The sequence below is a fragment of the Mangifera indica genome, chromosome 11, assembly GCF_011075055.1.
Source record: "Mangifera indica cultivar Alphonso chromosome 11, CATAS_Mindica_2.1, whole genome shotgun sequence".
Lineage (NCBI taxonomy): Eukaryota > Viridiplantae > Streptophyta > Magnoliopsida > Sapindales > Anacardiaceae > Mangifera > Mangifera indica.
The window spans coordinates 3,281,126-3,304,167 of NC_058147.1; the positions used below are offsets into that span (position 1 = coordinate 3,281,126).

Below are 23,042 nucleotides of genomic sequence, written 5' to 3' on the forward strand. Positions count from 1 at the left end.
GTCCAACTTGGAAAATTGAAAAAACAAAAAAAAAGATTACGTAGAGAAGTCTCCACCTACTTGGACATTAGAAATTATAGAATAAACATGATTATAACTTGCAGTGTAAGTATGATAACTGCAAATCAATGGCATCTGAAGAACTTTGAGTCTCTTATATTCTTATTAGCTACCATAATATTTATTTCTAGTTTTCACCATCAGATGATTATACAAGCATAACCAAACTTTTCCTTTCCCTTCTCAATTCTAGTCTCAAAGCTTGTACCGGTGAACTTCGGTTGGTCATCAAAACTTTAATCAAGCAAAACAGGTAGGAAAGAAACCTAGAAACAGGGCATCATTTCTCAAATCCCAGAGCCAAAGGCATTAACCCATTTGCATTTGCAGTCAATACATAAAACCATAGAACTATTCAGCAGTCACATTGCATAAAAGAAACATATAATACCAAAAATGGAAGAATCTAAAAATATAATTCAGTAACCATACAAATAAGTCAAGGCAGTAACTTGGGTATGAATCTGATTTTGATATCCCAATTAGGTTTTCATAGAGATAAGACCATCAGAATAGAACTAATAATACGACAACAAGGTTATCGTTTTCACAGAAGACTTGGGCATTTACAGATCTAAATCAATACAAGACCCATCTCTCTGTCTCTTACAATCAGGCCGTGAAATGAACCAGAAAACGCAGCCAAAAACAGACATTAAATACATCTGGACCCTTTGGCTCTGTCTGCTTGTGTTTATCCTCCAAATCGCATCCTCATAACTTTCAGTTCTTTTCATACCCGATTAACCAAAACAACTTCAAAAAATTATACATACATCTATCAAACGGGGTAAAAATTAGTTCACAAGTTCATATCATAATGGTACAGATCAGGCTACCGAAACCCAGTTACATACAAAAAATTTTGAAAAAACAGAGTCACAACCCATATTAAGAAAATAATAAAAGTGGAAACTGATAAAAAATAAATATATCTACATGGTAATAATAATAATTATTAAATCAGCTACCCCGATTACTAGAATTCATCTTTTCATAGAACCGAATCGAGAGCAGGGACAAGGAGAGATGAACCTCGTCTTTTCCCCAACGCGTCGGCTGCTTGGAGCCGACGACTCGGTGGCAAAGATAGAGAGAGTGAAGGCGACGGAAGCCGCCAAGAGCAAGGACCACGGATCTCAGTTGTTGGGTACTGCAGCCAACATTAGCCAAGTGGCGCGTGCAGATCAGCTCCCAGAGACGCTCGTCTCGAGAGGTTTTGTACCACTGCTTGTTGACGCAGGCCGCCGTGGCTAGAGTCTTTGCATCAACATGTTTCAAAACCTCGAAAAGGAGGTTTTCGTCCAAGTTCATGAATCCCGTATCTTCTTTTTCTCCAGCCTCTTCAAAATGCTTAACTTTCTTCATCTTAGGGTCATGTTTGTTGAACGGAGAATCATGAACCGTACGCTTCATGATGAAGAAAGTGGGCTTAGAGAAAGCAGAAACGGCGAGGGTTTGGCTCGTGGGATGGGGGACATAGATAGAGCAGCGTTGGTGCGTATCGAAGACGACAAGAAGAGAAAGAAATGAATACTGTTCGACTCTTTTCTTTATTATTTTACCAAATTGCCCTCCTTTATTTGTGTCGTCAGTTTAAACAATCCTAAAAACTAATTAGTTAATGATTAGGAATAAACATTTCTGGTTATGGCCTATGGGTCCGAATACGGCTGAATTCGAATCGAGTCTATTTGAGTTTGAGCTTAAACTTGGTTTGAATAAGCCGGAATCGAGTCAGTCTTATATAAGCTCGGTCGAGCTCGAGCTATATATCAAAATTTTTAATTAAAAATTTTGATATAAAATGACGTCGTTTTGACTAATATATATTAAACGACGTCGTTTTAATAACGAAATAATTAAAAATTCGAGTTCAAAATAAGTCGAACTGAGTTTGAACTTGGCTTCCACGAGCTCGAGATCTATTATATACAAATCAAGCTGAGCTCGAGCTTGCCTCTGTTTGAATCCAGCCCTAGGTCTGAGCAACAAGTAAAGGTAGGTGAAAGATGAGTAGTTGGGACTGGTCACGTTATTGTTTTCTCAAGAGCAAAAGTTTTAATTGAAATTTAAAATAACATCTATTATAGTTAAAAAATCTAAATTTTTATTCAAAATTTAATTTTTGTTAATTTTTTTATTAAAAATAAAAGTAAAATAATTATTTTATTGTTTATATTTAGAAGATATAAAATTTGTTACTTTTTTTTCTCTTCCAGATTTTAAAAACTAATAATTTTACTTTTATTTAAAGTTTTCAAACTTTAAAAAGTAACAGTTTCACTCCAAAACGGAGGGTTTCTATATTTTTCAAATTTAACCACCTCCCATAACTTTTAAAAGCAGTAATTTTACCCAAATTCTTCAACTTCAGCTTTTCATATTCTTTCTGACGTCCTCTCTAGCCTTTTTTTTCTTTTGAGTTGATGGCAGATGGTGTGACGAAGAGATGTCTCTTCATCTCACAGTGATGCGATGACGATGAAGAGATCTTCATCTCTTCATCTCTTCATTGCACCACCATCGAATCAAAAGAAGCAGAAGGTCGAAGAGAACACCGAAAGGGATGCCAGAAGCTAAAGTTGGAGAATGAGGTGACATTATTATTTTTGAAAATTATGGGGGGCAACTGGTTTGAAAACTATGAAAATCCTAGGTTTGGGGTGAAAATGTTACTTTTTAAAGTTTAAAAACTTTAAGATAAATAAAATTATTAGCTTTTAAAACCTGAGAAAGGAGGAAAATTAATAAGCTTTATATCTTTTAAATATAATCAATAAAATGATTATTTTATCTTTATTTTTAATAAAAAATATTAATAAAAGTTAGGTTATAAGTGAAAACTTAAGTTTTTTAACTATCATAAACATACTTTTAAGTTTCACCTAAAACTTGGGTGAAAAAAAAATCATTTTCCCTTTTCCTATTTCTTACAATTTCTTGTTTTTCTCTTTCAATTATGCCATGCCCACCAAATATTTTTCAGAATCCCTCTTGAAAGTGATAGTTCTGGCATTTCCCAACGCACTATTATCTGCAACCGGGTCTTTATTCCTTCCTCCCCCTCACTTTTTCATCAAAGTTACTTTTTTCCCAAGTTACATATTTACTTTAGGGCAAAGGACTTATCCAGGAAATTAATTAAAATATGTAGCCAGTTTGCAGCGTAAACCTTTTTCGGCACAAATTCTTAGCTTTTACCTTTTTAAGCAAATCATATTTTTCATTCTAAAAATATCCCTCTTCTAATTTCTCAGCTTTTACAGTAACTTTCACAACATTAATCTTTTATATTTTAGACTATACACATTAAACTTAATTTTTCTATAATGAATAATATCTATAGATGAAAAACAGATTAATTTTTTATATGATAATTGATTCTTATATACATTTATACAATTACAAAATAATGGATATACCAAGCGTTTTCTCAAAATGATGTATTTTTTTCAAGCAGGGGCAAAATGATGCGTGAAAGGGTGCGGGTGCGTGGAAGGGTGCGGCAAATTTGGAAAGGGTGCTTGAAGGGGTGTGGGAACGGGTGCGGGTGCGACAATTTAGAAAGGGTGCGTGAAGGGGTGCGGGTGAGTGGAAGTGTGCGACAAATTTGGAAAGGGTACGTGAAGGGGTGCGGTTACAGGTACGTGGAAGGGTACGACAAATTTGGAAATGGTGCATGAAGGGGTGTGGGTGCGTGGAAGGGTACGACAAATTTGGAAAGGGTGCGTGAAGGGGTGCGGGAACGGGTGCAGGTGCATGAAAAGGCGTGACAATTTGAAAATGGTGCGTGAAGAGGTGCAGGTGCGTGGAAGGGTGTGGCAAATTTGGAAAGGGTGCATGAAGGGGTGTGGTGCATGGAAGGGTGCGACAAATTTGAAAAGGGTGCGTGAAGGGGTGCGGGTGCATGAAAGGGTGCGTGAAGGCGTACGGGTCAATGGAAGGTTGCGACAAATTTGGAAAGGGTGCGTGGAAGAGTGAGACAAATTTGGAAAAGGTGCGTGAAGGGGTGTGGGTGTGTGGAAGAGTGCAACGAATTTGGAAAAGGTGCGTGAAGGGGTGCGGGTGCTTGGAAGGGTGCAACAAATTTGGAAAGGGTGCGTGAAAGGGTGCGGGTGTGGGAATGGGTACGGTTGCGACTTTATATAAATATAAAGGGGTGCAAGAAATGCAAATATGTATATTTTTTATATTCCATGCACCCCGCACCCTTTCACGCATCATTTCTAAATTGTTGCACCCTTCCACGCACCCGCACCTGTACCCTTTCATGCACCCTTTTCAAATTGTTGCACCATTTCCAAATTGTCGCACCCTTTCATGCACTCACACCCCTTCCTTCCCGCATCTTTTCAAAATTGTCGCACCCTTTCATGCACTCGCACCCCTTCCTGCACCCTTTCACGCACCCTTTCCAAATTGTTGCACCCTTTCACGTATTTGCACCCCTTTCACGCACCTACACCCTTCCACACACCCACACCCTTTCAAACGTGTCGCACCTTCTATGCACTCGCACCCCTTCAGCGTTGTCGTACCCTTCTATGCACCCACACCCTTTCTAGCACCATTTCACATATTTTTGCACCCGCTTGGAAAAACGCACCGTTTTGAGAAAACACTCGATATATCCATCATTTTGTAAATGTATAAAAGTATATAAAAATCAATTATTATATAAAAAATTAATCTTATTCATTACAAAAAAATTAAGCTTAATACGTATTCTCTGAAATATAAGAGATTAATCTACGAAAGCTATTGTAAAATTTACTACAAACGCTAAGATAGAAGATGAAGGGTATTTTTGAAATAAAAAATATGATTTGCTTAAAAAGGTAAAAGTTAAGAATTCTTGTCAAAAAAGGTTTACGCGGCAAAATAACTGTTTATTTTAATTAATTTCCCAACTTATTCCTACCCAAATATTGTTGTTTATTTAAGTTCTTGTCTTCTAACTTTGAAAAATCTTTTTATTTATTCATGGGTTATTAAAATTAATTAAATCTTTTAGTTTTAAAATTTTATCTTTTTTTTTTTTTCTCCTAAACCCTAAAAACTAGTTATTTTTTTCCTAGATTAAGTTTTAAACAATAACATGTTCCCTTTTAAGGTTTAGTTTTTAATCTTTAGCGCCATCGTCAGCAACCTCTCTCTCTAGACTTTTTGTCTCTTCTGACAGTCTTTCTCTCCTCATCTCTCTCTTTGACAACTCATCCAAGCCTAGACAAAGGTGAGAGATCTTATCTTCAACTAGAAAGAAGAAGAGGAAGATGCTGGTTTTCCTATGGGAATACGAGATCTTTGTCTTCATTTAGTAAGATAAAGAGTTTTATCTTTCTAATAAAGTTCTTTGTCTTTTTTGTTTAGATGGGTTGTTAAAGAGAAAGATGATAAGAGAGAGATCACCCGAGGAATAAGTCACCAAAGATTGAAAATTAAATCCTATGTGAAAAAATGGATGAAAACTTAAAAAACAATAATCTTTTAAATGAGAATAAGTACTTTGGCCTTTACTTTAATATATAAAAGCATTACCCCCAACGAAACACAATCCGCATCATTAAATCACGCTATTTTAAGATAAAATTATGAAGCGGAAAGAAAAAACCTATATCCAAATATTGTAATAAAGAACTTAACAAAACCACTAGATTAGAGGACAAAAAGTCTGGTGTACAGATTAGAAGCAGGAGCGACAATGGACCGAGAGACTTGAGGGCTCATTTTTGTTGGGATGCTTAACAACAATTTCGGTCCATTTATTCACAACACATGATTATGACGTACTGGAATCTGCCTAAACTACAAATTATTAACCACTGTCTTGCATGTGAACCATTCTATAACAAATATATAAATACGTGGAAATTAATGGTTTAACATGATTAGGATTTTTAATATGATTATGTCCACTTAACATTGATCTTGTGTTTGTTATTTATTCGATAATTATTATATCAAATAAATTAAGATTTTATTCTTAAGTTTTTGGATTATGAGTAAAATTATGTAAAAATGTAATCATAATTTACAATTAATTATTCATATAAGCTATCTAAAATATGTTATAATTGATTATTTAATCCAACTATACTAAATAAGCATCAAGTGTTGATTCAATTTAATTTTTTTTTTTGTTAAATTTAGAATTGAAGCAAACCCCTTTTTATCTTAGTGTGGGCAGGACTGCATACAAGTGGTCTAGTTTATCATTTGCATTGAGAAAAAATAATAAAATTATATGTATATATTTTGAGTATGTACACATTTATATATATCATTATGTAATTAAGTGATTTTAAATTAAAGATAAAATAAAATTTAATCATGTGATGATATATATAAATATATATATATATATATTTATATATCTAAAATAAGTACGTATAATATTACTCGTGAAAAAAATTACGGAAAGGGTAAGGATTATAATGGCAACTATTGTTTAGTCAAATATAAGTAGGCAATATAACAATGTAAATAATTATATAATAGTGAATGCTATTTGACGTGAGTGTACATGGTTGCCCAGCAGCTTTTAAGGCTAGCAAGAGGGTTGACAATATATATATGGTTGGTGGTTAATCTGATAAGAAAAAGGAAAAAGGAAACACAGTGGTTATTTGATTGCTCTGCTCTATGTAGTGCATTATGATTTTGGCTATAAACCCTTTTTGTCCCCTTTCCCATGATTAACCTAAACATTCTGACAGTAAAATAGCAAATGGTCGCCAATATATAGAAGAGTGATAACGAAAATTTGTATCAACTATTAAACATTACTACAAAGAAGACACTTCCACACTTTTTCACCATGTATGTTTACTTGTTTCTCACAGAATATCATTGCCCGGCCGGCAATTTCATTTCAGCAGCACTCTCATTTGTGACCAATGCCTCTTTCACTGGGACCAGAATATGCTCGAGCCATGTTTAACTTGGTAAATGAAGTAGGAGGAAGCAGGTGATTGATGGGCCTGGTGGCACTTACATGTATGATGAGGATAATGAGAGTGAAAATGACAGAGATGGACAGAGCCAAAGATACGATTCGATGAGGTTGCTTCATTATTATGTATGCTCTTGCTGCTATTGTAATGCGGGATGCTTGGTTGATTGCTGTCAATGACCAATTCTTTCAGGGTATAAATACGAGAAGAGACAAGCAAGAACAACTTCTTATAGCACCGCTGGGGAATCAAGTGCCCGCCCAGACAGCTCTTGCCGTTTGATCAAGGATCCATTCAGCTCTTTATTAGAAAAAATGAAACAATTGAGCAGATTATAATCAAAGATGAAGTCCGGGCAATTTACGTTCAAAATTAATTATGAAGGTAAACATATAGTAATCATGAGTCCAATAAACTCTCTGTTTTTCTTATAAAGCACATGACCAGCCATGCATTGACTTAGATAAAGTTTGGTAGCAGCCTAATCAAGGCTCGAGGTTTGAATTTAATCCCCACATATTCCCCATGGCTCACGAGGACGACAATGGAACAAATGAAAACCTTGCGTTTTTAAGTCATATAAGAGATATGTATTGTTCTATCACATGCTTTCCATAATTTTGTATATGGCATGTATTGAGAACATATGTTGGTTTACTATAATGTTCAAAATTCATACCTCAAATTTATTAAAAAACCCAAAATCATATAATTCTTATTCCCGTATCTCATACTTTTCTAGATAAGATCCAAATTTCATATTTTACACTTAGGATCTTCACATTAAACCTAATCTCGGTTTCATATTTTCACACCTATGTGGTGATCCTTTTTTTCTGTAAATCGTTTCTTGCTAGAAGCTAGGGAGCATCCCTCTCCAGGTATGTTGAAAATTGTACAAGTACTCGTGCCTCCTTTTGAAAGTTGCCCCTCACTTTGAATTTATTTATCGGCCAAAAGCTCCTGACACAGACAGCTAACCTTAGTCATTAGTCAATATATATGAATGAAACAAAGGCAACACAGAAGCTAAGACGCGGCCTTTTCAACTTTATGAATACATCTGCTGCCGTCCTGTGACTGTGAGCTAGTTGACTCTGTATATAAGGAAACCATTGTTTCAAGGCCCACTACCCATGCACCGTCTTTAATAGACAAATATATTAAGCACCCTTTTTCCTGGAAAATACCCAGGAAAGAAAAAAATAAAGCATTGTCCATTCAAATCCATTGTTTATCATCATTCATCTACCTTGATTTTCAACGCAACACGTGGCATGAAATTTACATGTAGATGTGTAAACTAATGGATTGCTATTTCCATGAAATAAATTAAGAAGAGAATAAGACCACCGCGTAGCAGTTGAGTTATGTGAACACACGCCTAAGTTGATGAAAACCGTGTGAAATCAAGTTTATTATTTGAACGTGATCATGCAAAACCTTAACAATTTAACTTAAATCTGTAAATTTTCCTTCTTGCTTGATCGTTTTCTAGATCTCTTCACCATTTCATGTCGTTTGTAATATGCCAGACAGACCAAACCCAATACTCTCAGTAAAGTCAACTCCCAACGCCATCAAAATTTTGTCAAAAGCAAAAGCTATTCTCTAACCTCTTAAGGTCCCACTACGCAGCGTTTCACCGTCTTCTCCAAGCAACTCCAATATATATTATACACATACCCCTAGCAGCACATATGCATTAGCAACTTTACAGTATCTATTTTGAAAGAGAAAAATTTTCAGAAAAAAAGTCTCATGGCAGCATCAACGAAGCGATTATGGTTTGTGTTAATAATACTAGTAGTGGTATTATCAACACAGTTTAGCGTCAGCCATTGTAGAGTCCTCCGGTCATTGATGGACACCACTGTTTCTGGGACTGGGAGCGAGCACGTTGCTGTGGCTTCGTTTTCTGCTTCTTCTAAAAACGCTAGCATTAATCAATCGGTGAGGAGCTTGGCGTTTAGATTGTCTTCAGGACCAAGCGATCGGGGCTCTGGTCATTAGGAGGGCTGCACGTTAAAAGAAATTTAGATTTGCATGCTTTTTTTTGCACAAAGTTGAGATTTCAGCTCTTTTTTTTCCTCAGAAAAGTCCATTAACTGGGAATTTTTGTTTTGGTTCTTTCATTAAAATGAATCTCTTGTAATCTGAATCGTCCTAGCTAGAACAGAGCGAGAATTATGTCAATGTATGAATTTTACGATGTAATTTTTTAATTAGTGCAGAAAGTATAGAAAATATTTTAAAGCCTCAAATGGGTTTGTGCCATCAAGATCACCCACAATTTCTCCCTCTTTGCATCTGTAATTTCTCATTTTTTTACCAAGTTGCAGAGGTAATCCATGATCTCAACCAATCTGAGAAGGAAGTTGCAAGGAATTTAATAAATCCAACCAAATCCGGCTCAAGTAAAACACAGTATACTTGACGTACCTTGTATTAATATGAATTTCTACGTACCTTGTTTTAATATACAGTATACTTGACTATGTTATAGGCGGCTCATTTTCCATGCTCTGTACTCCACTACTTTTTTTTTTCTATTTTTGAATCTTGTAATGAACATGCTGCTCTGGTTTTACAGAAGTTTTTATGTATCACAGAATTAATTAGAGAAATTTTGCAGTAAAATCTGTGAGCTGTTCAAGAGCCCATGTTATTCCGTATTGTAAGTACTTGGAGAGAAATTTCACAAGGTTTTTCATAGCTTAAGAAATTGCTTTTAACTCTCTCATAGGATTGTGAGAAATTTTTATTTTGAAAAATAAAAATTAGCTAGATAAGCATTTTAAATATAAAATGTATTAATGCATAACGCGTCTGTTATTTAAATCCTTAGTTAGTTGTCTTTTTGATAACGAAAAATCTCATCTGAGTTAGAGCACCTTTTTGAAGTGGAATCAATCACATCGAATAAGACAAATTCTGAATATATAAGTAAATTTGTGAATAGAATAGAATATATAGGCAAAAAATTCTGGTTTGAAATGCACATAACAGCTCAAAGAACAGACAAATTTCTGCAGCATATTCAAGTTAGGTAATCTTATTTTACATCCCCATTCTGTGAATGTTTGAACTCATTCAAGCATATTCAAATACGCCCATGTTTTTCTCGTCTAGTCCTTTTCTTCAATTTGCAAATTCTAAATGCCGATATGCTAGCTTTGAATTTATGGGATGGAGTACAATTTGGGTCCAAGATTATGCACAAGAGCAGGAGAAAAGCATGCAAATTGGCAGAAAAGTTGTTGGTGATATTCAAAGTTGAATTCCAACCCTTTCTCGAGGCTTACTTCAGTGTATACATAGTAGTCCTAACCACAAGATTTTCAAGAGTTAACAATGCATAACGATTTTATTCTTTAAATTAGGTTTCAACCCTAATCTAATCGTCAAAGAGAATGATAAATCCATATCAAAGTCAAGGGTTCCCTGTTTCATGGTGACAATTCTTAAATGATAACAGTTATTGACTTCTATTCTCAATATATTTCCATTTACTATCATAGAAATATTCACCAATACACACTAGACCAGGGAATTAAAACCCACTAACCTTAGCTCACTATTAACAGCAGATAACGCATACACTCAAAACGAAAAGAGTATTATTATGTACACAAATAAAAAACACAAACTTGTATTCAAATAATGATATATTACCACATAATTAAATATTACTTTATCTCGAGAACAAGATCCAACTCCTTCCTTAGGCCAAACCATGCTGAAATGCAGTGCAAAAACAGATTAAACATTCATCCATATACACTACTTGGATTCTTGTGCGGACATTATCAAGCTTTTATGGTATAATTTTAAGGTTGTATGGTCGGTACAGATTTATGACATAGGCTATCACTCAGACAATCCAAGAAATCTTGACAATCTTCTTACGGTAATGTTTATACTTATTTTCTCACAACATGATTTTTCAAATTTTTAATCAAAATGAAATAAGGAAAAAACCTCCATGTGAATAGAGCGGCTGGTTATTCAACCATCCAAACAGTTTGCTCCCGATAAAAACTATATTCTCGATAACATAAAGGAAAACAAACAAATCAATGGTCAATTTTCTAATATTCCAATTTCCGAATAACAAATATTTCTTTGCTACCTGCTACATTCTCCTTAATTAATGCCTTGTTCATCAAAACAATCGTCGGCACATCAACTTTCTTCACGCCCAAGGCCCTCAAAATCTTAAATGAAGAAAGCATGTTGACACAGAATCGATATAATAGCCAAACGACTGGGGACACAAACAAATTAGTAGTCAATTTTCTAACAATTTAATCAATAATTATTTCCTTTGCACCATCAACATTCGTGTCAAACAGAACAATAAGAGATGGAAATTAATTTTCACAAGGTGAAGTTGACATACAACAACTTTTACTAATAATTTTACTTGAGTCTACCGAAGAATAATTCATTATATTATCTCTCCTCATCAGGCCCCTTGAAGGCCATAACCTTTTAGAAGACAAAAGTGTGAATAGCATAGAATGCAGGCACTATCAAGAGGAACCCACCTATTATTTGTATCACACATGATGCACCAACGGACAGAAAAATTTTCAATAGCTGATCAAGGGTAATAGAAGAGACAACACACTTATACACAATTCCGCAGAAATAATCACAGGAGGAAAAAGCTAAAAATTAATCCTTCTGCATAAGTAGTATCATATCTATAAGGAACTAGTTGAGAAAGGTCAAATTTGCTATTCAGATAAGTGGCAGGGTACTGGACTAAACTCCAATAAGATAAAGGCTTTCATTCCAAAAGTTTTGTTACATTCATAAAACATGAGAATGTGATATGAGATAAACACTGCAAACGTGACACAAAATCGACAATACAGATTAGAAGAATACCCGACAGAAAAGACATGAATATGAGATCATACAATTGACTAACAATAAAGTTCAGAACTTCTACAGGAAAGTCAGGCTTTACCAAATCAGAAGAATTGTTAGCACAAGGATACAATAAGCAATTTTGTATTCCCCATTTACTTCTGAACCATTAAAGAGAAATCTAAGCACAGTTGAACCCAAATAAATATAAATTGAAATCACCATTAACCAATATCTATTAATTTCAAATCAACCAATCAGAAAAAAAAGCACAAATCGGATCAGTGACAATATAATTCGATCTCCAACGACATTGACATACAACCAACAGCTTGTTTCCTAGAATATGGATACAGCCAATTAGAACTGGATTTGATATGGATGGAGCTTGAACAAGGCTCAACTAAAGATCATCTCAAATCCAAAGGACTAAAGGAGTCAACTCGAGATGAGATCGAAATCAACGAACTGAAACTAGAACCCAGCTTGAAAACAATTTAACAACAGATTTGAGCTCGAACAATTCAAATCGAATTCAGCCCCACAGTCAATTGCAAACATTCCAAATGCACAGAGTATTCAAGGAAAGGCAACCAGTACCAAAGCAGCAAGATCTCTGATGGGATTTAAACACTGCAGTAGCAAGAGAGGGTGATACACACACACACATATACATATATGTATGTGCACTCCAATTAATGGTGATCATAACAAGAAATAACAGAATAAAAGAGAAAACTGAGCATCCAAAATCATTCCTGTTGAGGTGCTCTAGGCAACTTGGAACAGTAAACAGTTGCAATGGTTTCTTCAAGAACAAAATTTTAAGATATAAGAATATAAACTGAAAGACAAATCTCACAAACAGGTAAGTTGGTCGTCAAAGTGTTGCTTTGGCAGAAAAGATCTGGCCTGAAAATGAAATGAAATATGGTGTAAGGACAACAAAACGGTATTACTCATAGCGAAACTAAACAGATGGAGAAAAGATTGAAAGATAGATTATGTTTTTAAACTTAAAAAATTAAGATTTCAAAAACATCAACCTAAAGCACAATATTTACAACTCTGATAGTCTGATGGCATCAACTCAGTGGATGATAACACATATTCTATCATGGCATGAACACAGTTATTGGATCGGTTCAAACCAGGAATTCAGCCTTCATTATGACTGAACAACCCATCCTGCTTGTAATTCCTAATCACATCTAAGTCTGATAAATCATACACCACACTGTTATGATGAAATCATTAAACACATTTCCCTTCCATAGCATTGACTCATGATTCAACACAATGAAATATTTGGTAAACAACAAAATTATGAGTCATTGCAGCTGAGGATCAAGAAATGCCGGTAAAATGCTAAACATGATATTAAATTTGGTAAAAAGATTTTTTCTATATCAATATCTATTTGTTTATAGTCTGTAGAACAAAATAAGTTGTAGAACACAGTTAAAACGGGTCAGATGTTATAAACATGCTGCAAATGAGCACAGTGATTTTGTAGCCCAAATGAGGACAGTTAATCAAAGGAAAAAGGTCATCCAATTTTGAAGGACTATCAAACTAAGCATATAAAGGTTACAGTTGTACAAAATTTCTTGATGAATGCCTTTTGTATGCTGAAGGCACATAGATACAAAAGATAAGTTCCTGTAATTGAACAAGAATCTTTTAAATCTTCAAGGTCTTGCACATCAATAAAACTATATGTACAAACAATAATATGTCACCATGTGATTAGGTATTGTTTTATCTTTAATTTTAAATTACTCAATCACATGATAACATGTTATTGTTTGTGCACAAAGTTATACATATTGTTTGTGCACATAACAGTACTTTTTACACATATATCTTACCTAGCTAACCTGGGTATCTACTATCTAGACATTAGTAGTGTCCACAAGGCAAAGCTCTAAGATTGACTTTTCTGCTAATTTATATAATTTTAAATTACGTTTTTAAACTAGGAAAAAAATTCCAAGGATAATAAACTCAACTTTTCAATTTCAGTACATCAAGCTCAGGCAGCCTAGGGTTCTGGCAGTTTGTTAAAAGGCTTCAAGCCTTCCATGGTTTCCTTTCATGATAAAATAAATACACTTTCAGCAACTGCTATTCTTAAATAACACAACGGGCAATTAATCCATAATCAACAACACTACGTCCTAATTTCATAGGAGTGAGCACACACAAACACTCACATGAAAAAACCATTAGGCCTCAAACAAAATAAAAAATTAAAATGAAATGCCACGCATCATTTTTCATAGAAAATCAACAATGCACAACATTGCAACAACCTTCAACTGAAAAAAATCAAAGAAAGAAAATTACAACCCTCGATTCTCACATCATAATATAATTATAATATTGGTTTATTAATCAGTAGTTATTAGTACAAAAACAGATACAACCTCAAAAACATAAATAATAACGGAAACCCTAACATACCATGAGCTAATAATAGAAAGCTTTGGAGAAAAATCAAGCCTCCGTTTCAACAGACGAGACAGCCTCCTCGCTCGCCTCTCCAGCGGCTCCCGGACTGTCGTCCAAAGCAGTAGTAGAGACAGTACCGGCAGTACTAGCGCGTGACTTCACAGAGTCCAATATCCGTTTGCTGATCTCCTTGGAATAGACCTGGAGAACCTCGATTCCATCAATCTCAGCAGAAGCAGCGGCCTGGGCATCAGCAGAGGAAAATGCCTCGTTCTCGATGGAGCGAGCGGTAGAGTCAGCCTCGTCTGTGGGGAGGGAGCCGTATCGCTTGGAGAGCAATGAGGGAGTAGTGAGCGTCTCTATGAGGCGCGCAATCACGGCGTCACGCGTGCGTTGGGTGGGTGGCCATATGCGGAATGAGAGACTGCTGTGGTTCGGCTTCCTTGAATCGTGTTGAGAGTTGTTTTGGGGATCTTGAGGTAGTTCCGCTTCTGTTTCCATCGAGTGTCTGTGCTGTGTGGTTGAGGCGTGATATTGAAATTTCATTTTAATTGTGGAAAGAGTAAATTACATTTCCCACCCAAGGTTTGGTCTGAAACATTTTTATCTCTTGATTGAAGAATAACAACCCAAATCAGAATCCGCTTATTGGAAAATAATTTTGTCACAATGTTATAAAGCTACATTATCATATTGTTCCCAATTAATTCACAGTTTTTAAATTATTATAACACTCCAAATTAGTAAAAATTATATAAAACTTTAGATATCCAGTTTACCTAAGCACCCTTTTATTTCTCTTTGTGTTTTCTTTCACCCTTTTCTCTTTGATTCCTTGGCTAGCTTTATCACCCTTTTCTCTTTGATTCCTTGGCTAGCTTTATCACCCTTTTCTCGGAAAACCCACTTCACACTTAAGCCAAGATTCAAATCGAGTTGAGTCAAACCCAAAGATGAGTTGGCTTGAGTTCGACTCAAACTTTTTATGTCGAATTCAAGTTCAACAAATATATCATCAAAAGGTTACGAATAAGATGAGTAGTATTATTTGTGGGATGAATAATAATACTTACGAAACAAATAGTATCACCAGTTGCATGAGTTGTGTTAATGGTTGGATAAATAATGTCACCAATAAAAAAATAATATTATCAAAAGAAAATACAAATCAAATTCAAGTCAAACTATCTAACTAAGACTTTAACTCAAATTGAGTCAAATGACCAATTTAAACCAAATTGAATTAATTAAAGTCCACCTTTGCCCACACTTCAAACCTCACAATCGACTTTTTCTCCTATACTACCATTTAGGGTTGGATTTGAGCTGAACCGAGCTTGAGCTTACTTAATCATGAATAATTGGTTATGAGACCGTGTAATTTAGAAATTATTCCTAAATGATAATTAGATAACAAAAAAATTCATTCATTTTTATTACTATTAAATGTTCATGGAATAATAAAGGTTGATCAACATTGTATTCAACTTTTTAGCGACTTTTTTAGGTTTTAGGGAAGAAAGGGATTTTTCGATGTTATACATAGGGAAAGCTGTGTGCAATGAAAAATGCAGGCATGACTTGGGGAGAGATTTTTTGACTTAACTGAAATTGAATAGAAATTAAAATGGAAATAGGGCCAGCTCGTTTCGGGCTCAACCGAGCCGAGCTAGAGCTCGAGCTCGCTTGGTTCGAGTCCAACCCTACTACCATCTTTCCCTCTCACCATGATTTGCGATTGCATTATAACATCACTCAATTGAGTCATCGAAAAAATGATTTTATTGACGACTTGATCAAACGAAGAAGTCATTGTTGCAATCTCAGATTATAGAGGGAGAGATCATGATATTCGTTTATGATTCATAGGGTGATATTATGACATTAATAAGTTGGCAAGGCCGATGGTAAGGTTTATAAGATTGAATTGTAATTTTTAAATTTATATAAAAGATAAAGTATAATATTTTTTTTAATGTTGATGTGAGGTTTATATAAAGATTATCCTTTTTAATTTATTTTCAAATTGTTTGGATTGTGAAATTATTATTTTATTTTTATAATATTAGTTTTTTTATTAAATAGAATTTGATTTTAGATGAAAATTTTTACTTATATTATTAGGGGGATGTAAAAATGTTTAGATCAAAACTTGGTCAAGCTATACTTTATGAAATAATTTGAATAAAAAACCTTACAACAACAATTAATATATTCTTATTTTACCTTATCCCTATAATAATATTATACATTTATCACGATGGTACAGTAAGAAAGGGAAAACTTTCCAAAATGTCATTATAGCCCATAAAGTTCCACTAAACGAAACGCAAGGCTGCAACATTAGAAAATCAACCACAAATATCTAACAACATACAAAAGCAACCCAAAGCAATAATCATAACTTTGAAAGGACATTTAACATGCGCTCTCCAGATTTGCACGTGGCCTCTAATGGCTTGACTTTAGGGATTGTAGGACCAGTTCCTTCTGTCAAGTCCCCAGGGCAGGATCTTCCTCCTAGCCCAAACACAATCATCCTTTACAATTTTTACAGTGTCGATAAGAGGTGGATAAAGCTTTGGCGAGGTTTGCACAAGGCCTCCAGGGGATGAGCTCTGGGCATTGTGAGCCCTGTGCCCTCCGCCATGTTTATATCTTCTGTACCAGCCTTGTTCCACTCAAACGACTGAAGTAATGTACCTAGTGTCAGCCCAATCACTCTCCTCCCTAAAACAGTACCAGGACAAGCCCTCCTTCCTGCCCCAAACGGAATCAGCTTGTAGCCTTGATTCTCCCCACCTTCAAATCTCTCTGGGATAAACTTTTCTGCATCCACCCATAGCTTGGGGTCCCTCTGCATCGTCCATAAATTGACAAGTAACATTGTCTCTTTCGGAATATCATAACCACAAACCCTGCAGTCATGGGTTGATTCGTGCGGCAATAGAAATGGAGCCGGTGGGTATAACCGAAGTGTCTCATCAATCACATTTTGCAGGTATTCTAGCTTTGGTAGGTCTTGTTCATTCAGTAGATGGCCAAATCCGACTTTAGCGTCTATCTCGGAGACAGCTTTTCGCATTGCTTCTGGATTTTTTATGAGAAGTGACATTGCCCATTCCATGGTAGTTGATGAAGTTTCCGTTCCAGCAATTAACATTGCCTGCGATAAATTTCTTTTCTTTAAAATGCCAAGAATATAGACAAAATATGAATGCATTTGAAAAATCAAATCTTTAAATTAAAAGGAGTACTAAGAAAATTTACTGACCGACCAACATTAACTATTATTTGTGTTTAATAAAATTGAATAATTCAATAACCCAATCCCATTTTATAAATGATTTTAAATAATTAATAAAAATTTAGTTAAGTTAACAGTTTAATGGAAATTTTTGGGTTATTAAAATTTCCATTGGAAATCCAATAATCTTTTATAATTTGTTAAGACCCTTCCAAAACCTTATTACTACAATTTTTTCTATTGAAAGTAATCAGGCTTCAAGAACAAAAAACCAGTTATTGTATACCTTTAGATGATTCTCAAAAATTAAATAAATTTAGAGATATGACTCAAAAAAGTTTTTTTATATCTTTAACTTCGATTCTGTGTTAATATTTAATGTACTATACGAGGTTACACGAGGTTATGTTTGATCATAATCAAGTCTAAGAAATGAGTACCTACCAGTGTAACAGCTTTGATATTCACATCGGTATACAGTTCTGGTTCTTTCTCTTGAAGACGTAGCATAACATCAATCAACGTTAGCTTTCTCTCGTCCTTGCTTGAACCTATATAAGACCCCTCCAAATTCAAAGATGTATCCTTCCTCTTCTTCCTGCGATGCTCGTCAACAAGGATCTGAGTGAACTTGTCCAATTTTTCCATCAATCTTATCATTCTTTTCTCTACCCCTTGAAAATCGACCCACTTCAGCATCGGCAAATAATCAATCAAATTAGAGTTGCCGTTAAGCTCGATATATCCCCTCATGATTTCCCGAAACTGTGTTGCTTCCTCATCTATTATGTCCTTCCCATAGTACCGCTTTCTCGCAATCATCCTCAAGATGATATTAAAAGAGACATCCATCAACTTTGAGCTCACGTCCACCTTCACCTCTTTGTTACGGGAATCTTGAAATAGTTGCTTTATCATTAACTGAACCTCCTCTAGCCGAATACTCGAGAGCATGGCAAGACGACTTGTGGAGAAGAGCTCTGAAGTTGTGAGACGCCTTAGATTGTGCCAGAGATCACCATAGGATGCGAATCCAATTGTGGCATGGTTGTAATTGAGGTGTTTTCCGGCAAGCGTGCGAGGTCGATTTGCAAAGATGATATCGTTCTTGGTAAAGCACTCTTCAACTGCACATGGTGAGGATATTACCAGGACTTTACGAGTCCCAAATTGAAGAAATAAGATGTGGCCATACTTTTCAGAAAGTTGATGAAGAGTTCGATGGAGTGGTTGCTTAAACATGTAGAGGTGACCGATCAACGGAAGAGCAGCTGGACCGGGTGGGAGGTTTTTAGGATTTACATACTTTTGAAATAAAAACCTGGAGACAAAGATAACAAAGAAGACGAGGGCCAAGTCAAGCCACTGAACTTCCATTTTTACTCAACTTTTGTGCTGGCTGGGGCTGTCTGTCCCCTGTTCTTCTTGTTTTAAGGTTGAGACATGAATTTTTCGGTGGAACACATCTTATGAATGGATTTTCCAGCTTTGTCGGTTTCTTCAGTAAACCAGTAAAAAAGTTAATTTGTCACAAAATTACAAATTTAAGAAAAGAAAATTTTGAATTACTGCCTTATTATTCATAAAACAGTATCCAAGCACCTGGTCAAATTTGGTGCATCATTAATTAGTGATTTTTCCGTCCTAAATTTAGCTTTAACTCTTCCTCTTATCGAATGGATAACTCTTTTTTATTTAAAATCAGACTCGAATTGGATTCGGTGCATCATTCTCATTTTCCTGTTCTCTCTTCTCAGCCACGATCTTCTTATCCCCATTTTTTCTTTCCAACTCTGATTTCCATCAAGCAGTTGGTGACATTTGTCGTTATTCATTGATCTAATCCCATAGCCTGACCCCTAGAGGAAAGATGGGGTTTTTATGTATTAAATTTTTGTTTGGTTGCGAAGAAAAGTTGGGAAAGAAATATATAACCTTTCCCTGAAAATTTAACATTTTTTTAACATTATAGTACACAACAGCAAAGCTAGAGATTGTCCGAAACGATGACGCATGAACTCAGACAGAGAATCAGACGGCGAGAGTTTCTACAATCTAGATCAAGACAACAAAATAACTGCATTGATGAAAAAGGTAAAAACATTAGAGGAAGAGAACCAAGGAATGAAAGAGAGAATTAAGAAAATAACCATCGAAATTAAAGCATCTAAACAGGAAACGAAAGTTTTCAAATCAATATCAACTTGAGCTGTTGAATTGGGAGCTAAGGTTTTGAGGCTTCAACATGACCGAATCACAGCAATAAGAAAAAGAATGAAACAATGAGATAGTAGAGTTGCAGAAAATTTTATGGGAGGAGTAAAATTGGAGCAATTATAGAAAGAAATTGATACTTTAAAGAGGGAGAAAAGCTGATAGCGGGAAGACAATGATCGTGGTGGGAATGGTTGATTTTGTTGATTATGGTCACCCAATTTGGTTGGTGATTCAAATGGTGACACTGAAACAATTATAAATAGAGCCCATATGTGTCCACTTTGAATGGGAAGAACTTGCTACTTTGATATGTAACTGGAACTAAATAGAAAACATAAATTGACAGTATAAATTGGTCGATATCATAATTCAGTTTTATTGATAGTATAATGCCCAGATTTATTACTTATTAGCTTATTTACATAGTACTGTTATTACTCAACAGATCATTTACGACTGAGAGAGCATTTCAATCATATTTTGGCGCGGCCTGCACTTTGCCACAAATGGCTTAGCCTTGGTCAAAGAAATTCCACATTGTTCACTCATGTCCACCTCCTTTCCCACCTTTTCCCAATCAAAGCACCTTGTGAGTGAGCCTAAAAACATAGAAGCTGTTCGAACAGCCATAGCAGCGCCTGGGCAAGCTCTCCTCCCCGAGCCAAATGGAATATATTTGAATCCCTCTCGTCCCCCGGAAGCTGCTTCAAATCTTTCAGGCATGAACTTTGATGGCTCATCCCACACCTTGGGGTCCCTGTGCATTGCCCATGCATTCACAATCAGCATTGTTCCTTGTGGTATGTCATATCCACCAACAGTGCAGCTTTCAGACGATAAATGGGGTAAAAGGAGTGGCGTTGGAGGATATAGTCTGAGTGTTTCGTGTATAACACAAGCAAGGTATGGGAGATTGACAAGATCCAACTCATTTAGCAGGCGCCCATCTTCAATTTTGTCGTCAATTTCAGCTCTCAACTTCTTCAATGCCTCTGGATGATTCAGTAGGAGCGACATTGCCCATTCCAAAGTGATCGCTGTTGTGTCTACCCCAGCAACAAGCATTACCTAAAACACAGGTTGCTAAGAATCAAGTTAAAGACTCAAAACAGAGCACTGTGAGAAATGACCTTATTTTGAAACTATGACTATAGCAGGCAAAGAGTAGTAATTTAGTACCAAAGTTATTTGTAGCTACGTTAGTCTACGAAGTTCATTCTGAATTTTCCGTGGCCCAGGGCAAAATAAAACAAAAAACAAATGGGTGCTTACCACCATGATGCTTTTGATGACATCGTCTGTATAAAATTCAGGTTCCGATTCTTGGAGAGACAATAGAGTTTCAATTAATGAAGTTTTCTTTTCAAAAGAAGAACTGGTTTTCTTTAAACGAATTTCATCTATCAAAACCTGCATGTATTCATCTCTGCTCTTTTGTACCTTTGATAAAATCTTCTCCACCCGGCCTTTATAACCAATTAGCCGCAGAATTGGAAATAAATCACGCATGTCCATTGCCACACCCGCGAAAAACTTCTCCTTAAATTCTGAAAGGAATTCCTTTGCAATCCCTAAGTCTGCTGCTGCCGCCTCATCTTCAATAGCAGGCTTTCCAGCAACAATCATCATCGTTATATTGGTTGTTAGAATATTAAACAAAATCCTCAGTTCCACCTCTTGATTGCCGCTTCTTGACTGTTTAAGCACCAGGCGAAGAAGGCGAGAAATTTCATTTTCAAGAATGGAAGAAGACCTTCGGAGGCCACTAGAAGAGAATACCTCAACAACGGAAAACCGGCGCAAACTTCGCCAGAGATGACCATAAGGAGCCCAGGTAATGGCAGTATAATTATATGTGAAATGATCCCCAACCGAAGATCGGGGTCGGTTTGCAAATACGATGTCGTTTTTGGTGAAGCATTCTTCAATGGCAGATGGAGAAGATACAACAAGGACAGACTTAGAACCAAACTGGAGGTGCAGAACCGGACCATATTTAGAAGACAAAGTTTCTAGTGCTTGAGGTAGCGGCTTCTTCTTGAGAAGATGCAGGTGACCGATGACCGGAAGAGCCAATGGACTTGGTGGTAAGTTTCGCCTGCTAAATCTAACGAAAACAAGTTTGATTAAGAGGAAAACAGAGAACACTAAAGCAAGGTGACTGTACAATTTTTCCATGCTGAAAGAAACTAAATCTAGATTATGAACAAACCAGGCACAGACAAGAAGGGGGAGTTTAACTTCAACGTTGCAGATTAGTTTCCTTATAAAGTTACGATCAAACCCCCTATTCACGCAACAATTAAACCAATAGAACAACGTACGCAGTTTTGTAGGTATGTATATTAATGTTGAATAATTTTAAATTAAAAATAAAATAATTTTTAATTAAATAATAATATATTATTATTTATATATTATATATATTATCTATATTAATAATATTATTTTATCTAAATTTTAACTGATAATATATAAAAATTAAAATTTTTATTTATAATAATTATGAAATGGGTGACTATAATCAAAATTTACCCTAGGTAATTTGTCCTGAAAAAATACCCACTGATTCCAAAAACTTCATCGTAAAAAGAAAATTACTCTCCACACAGAACGGGCACGAAAGTAGACTGATCAACAACGGCGGCGCGCGTGGGATGTAAACTAGTATGTTAGTCTTGACTATCTGCCAAACAGGGAGCGAAAAATCTTCATAGTGGGGGCCATCTAATTTTGAGGGGAGAATTTTTCATCCATGGGGAAATTTATAATGGTAAGAAAAACATGTTAAAATGATCAAAATTGAAGAAAATTTAACCCAATTGATTAACTTTTTAAAGATCACAAACACATAAATAATATATTATGTTTTGAAGGAACTGTACATATACCAGCAAAATATAAATTTATTTCTCACATTTAAAATAACTATATATTAATCTCACAAATAAAAAATAACCCATATATATATATATATATATATTAGTGATAGCTTATATAAATTCAGTCAATTTTCAACCATTAAAATAGGAAAAGAAGTTAATATATTATTTTTGTCAATTATCATATTTAATAGTTTATAATGTTGATATTTATAAATTTTTAAATAGATTTTTTAAGTCCCAAATATTAGTGTTTCGATTGAGTTTATGTGAAATAGTTCGAATCATTTATAATTTTTCATAAATTTTTATAATGATTTTATATTAAAATAGATTTAAAATTAATTA

The 23,042-nt window shown here is 35.2% G+C and overlaps 4 protein-coding genes across 5 annotated transcripts; all 4 read right to left on the minus strand.

Moving 5' to 3' along the window:
* Nucleotides 1-1,023: 1,023 nt before the first annotated feature.
* On the minus strand, nucleotides 1,024-1,476 carry LOC123229629 (F-box protein GID2-like). The gene has a single exon (XM_044655551.1). It carries the CDS (start codon nucleotides 1,474-1,476, stop codon nucleotides 1,024-1,026), a length of 453 nt encoding a protein of 150 aa, XP_044511486.1.
* An 11,015-nt stretch (nucleotides 1,477-12,491) lies between these two features.
* On the minus strand, nucleotides 12,492-14,904 carry LOC123228933 (MFP1 attachment factor 1-like). The gene is made up of 2 exons (XM_044654444.1): nucleotides 14,361-14,904; nucleotides 12,492-12,806 (listed from the first exon to the last, which is right to left on the minus strand). Exon 1 carries the CDS (start codon nucleotides 14,892-14,894, stop codon nucleotides 14,394-14,396), a length of 501 nt encoding a protein of 166 aa, XP_044510379.1. The 5' UTR covers nucleotides 14,895-14,904; the 3' UTR covers nucleotides 12,492-12,806; nucleotides 14,361-14,393.
* A 1,638-nt stretch (nucleotides 14,905-16,542) lies between these two features.
* LOC123230103 (cytochrome P450 81Q32-like) lies at nucleotides 16,543-19,177 on the minus strand. Its single transcript, XM_044656223.1, has 2 exons — nucleotides 18,040-19,177; nucleotides 16,543-17,514 (listed from the first exon to the last, which is right to left on the minus strand). Exons 1-2 carry the CDS (start codon nucleotides 18,970-18,972, stop codon nucleotides 16,900-16,902), a joined length of 1,548 nt encoding a protein of 515 aa, XP_044512158.1. The 5' UTR covers nucleotides 18,973-19,177; the 3' UTR covers nucleotides 16,543-16,899.
* A 987-nt stretch (nucleotides 19,178-20,164) lies between these two features.
* On the minus strand, nucleotides 20,165-22,107 carry LOC123228838 (cytochrome P450 81C13-like). Of its 2 annotated transcripts, none has more exons than XM_044654307.1 (2): nucleotides 21,253-22,107; nucleotides 20,165-20,880 (listed from the first exon to the last, which is right to left on the minus strand). In XM_044654307.1, exons 1-2 carry the CDS (start codon nucleotides 21,988-21,990, stop codon nucleotides 20,263-20,265), a joined length of 1,356 nt encoding a protein of 451 aa, XP_044510242.1. In that variant the 5' UTR covers nucleotides 21,991-22,107; the 3' UTR covers nucleotides 20,165-20,262. The 2 variants fall into 2 exon arrangements, with proteins under 2 accessions (XP_044510242.1, XP_044510241.1); XM_044654306.1 differs by having other exon boundaries at nucleotides 21,085-22,102.
* Between the last annotated feature and the right edge of the window lie 935 nt (nucleotides 22,108-23,042).

What these genes read in the sequence shown, in the direction of transcription:
- LOC123229629 (XM_044655551.1), bottom strand. Translation starts at nt 1,476, where the DNA reads ATGAAGCGTACGGTTCATGATTCTCCGTTCAACAAACATGACCCTAAG.
- LOC123228933 (XM_044654444.1), bottom strand. Translation starts at nt 14,894, where the DNA reads ATGAAATTTCAATATCACGCCTCAACCACACAGCACAGACACTCGATG.
- LOC123230103 (XM_044656223.1), bottom strand. Translation starts at nt 18,972, where the DNA reads ATGGAAGTTCAGTGGCTTGACTTGGCCCTCGTCTTCTTTGTTATCTTT. An exon ending in ATATCAAAGCTGTTACACTG is followed by an intron (nt 17,515 to 18,039) that starts GTAGGTACTCAT and finishes AATTTATCGCAG; the next exon opens with GCAATGTTAATTGCTGGAAC.
- LOC123228838 (XM_044654306.1), bottom strand. Translation starts at nt 21,990, where the DNA reads ATGGAAAAATTGTACAGTCACCTTGCTTTAGTGTTCTCTGTTTTCCTC. An exon ending in TCATCAAAAGCATCATGGTG is followed by an intron (nt 20,881 to 21,084) that starts GTAAGCACCCAT and finishes CCTGTGTTTTAG; the next exon opens with GTAATGCTTGTTGCTGGGGT.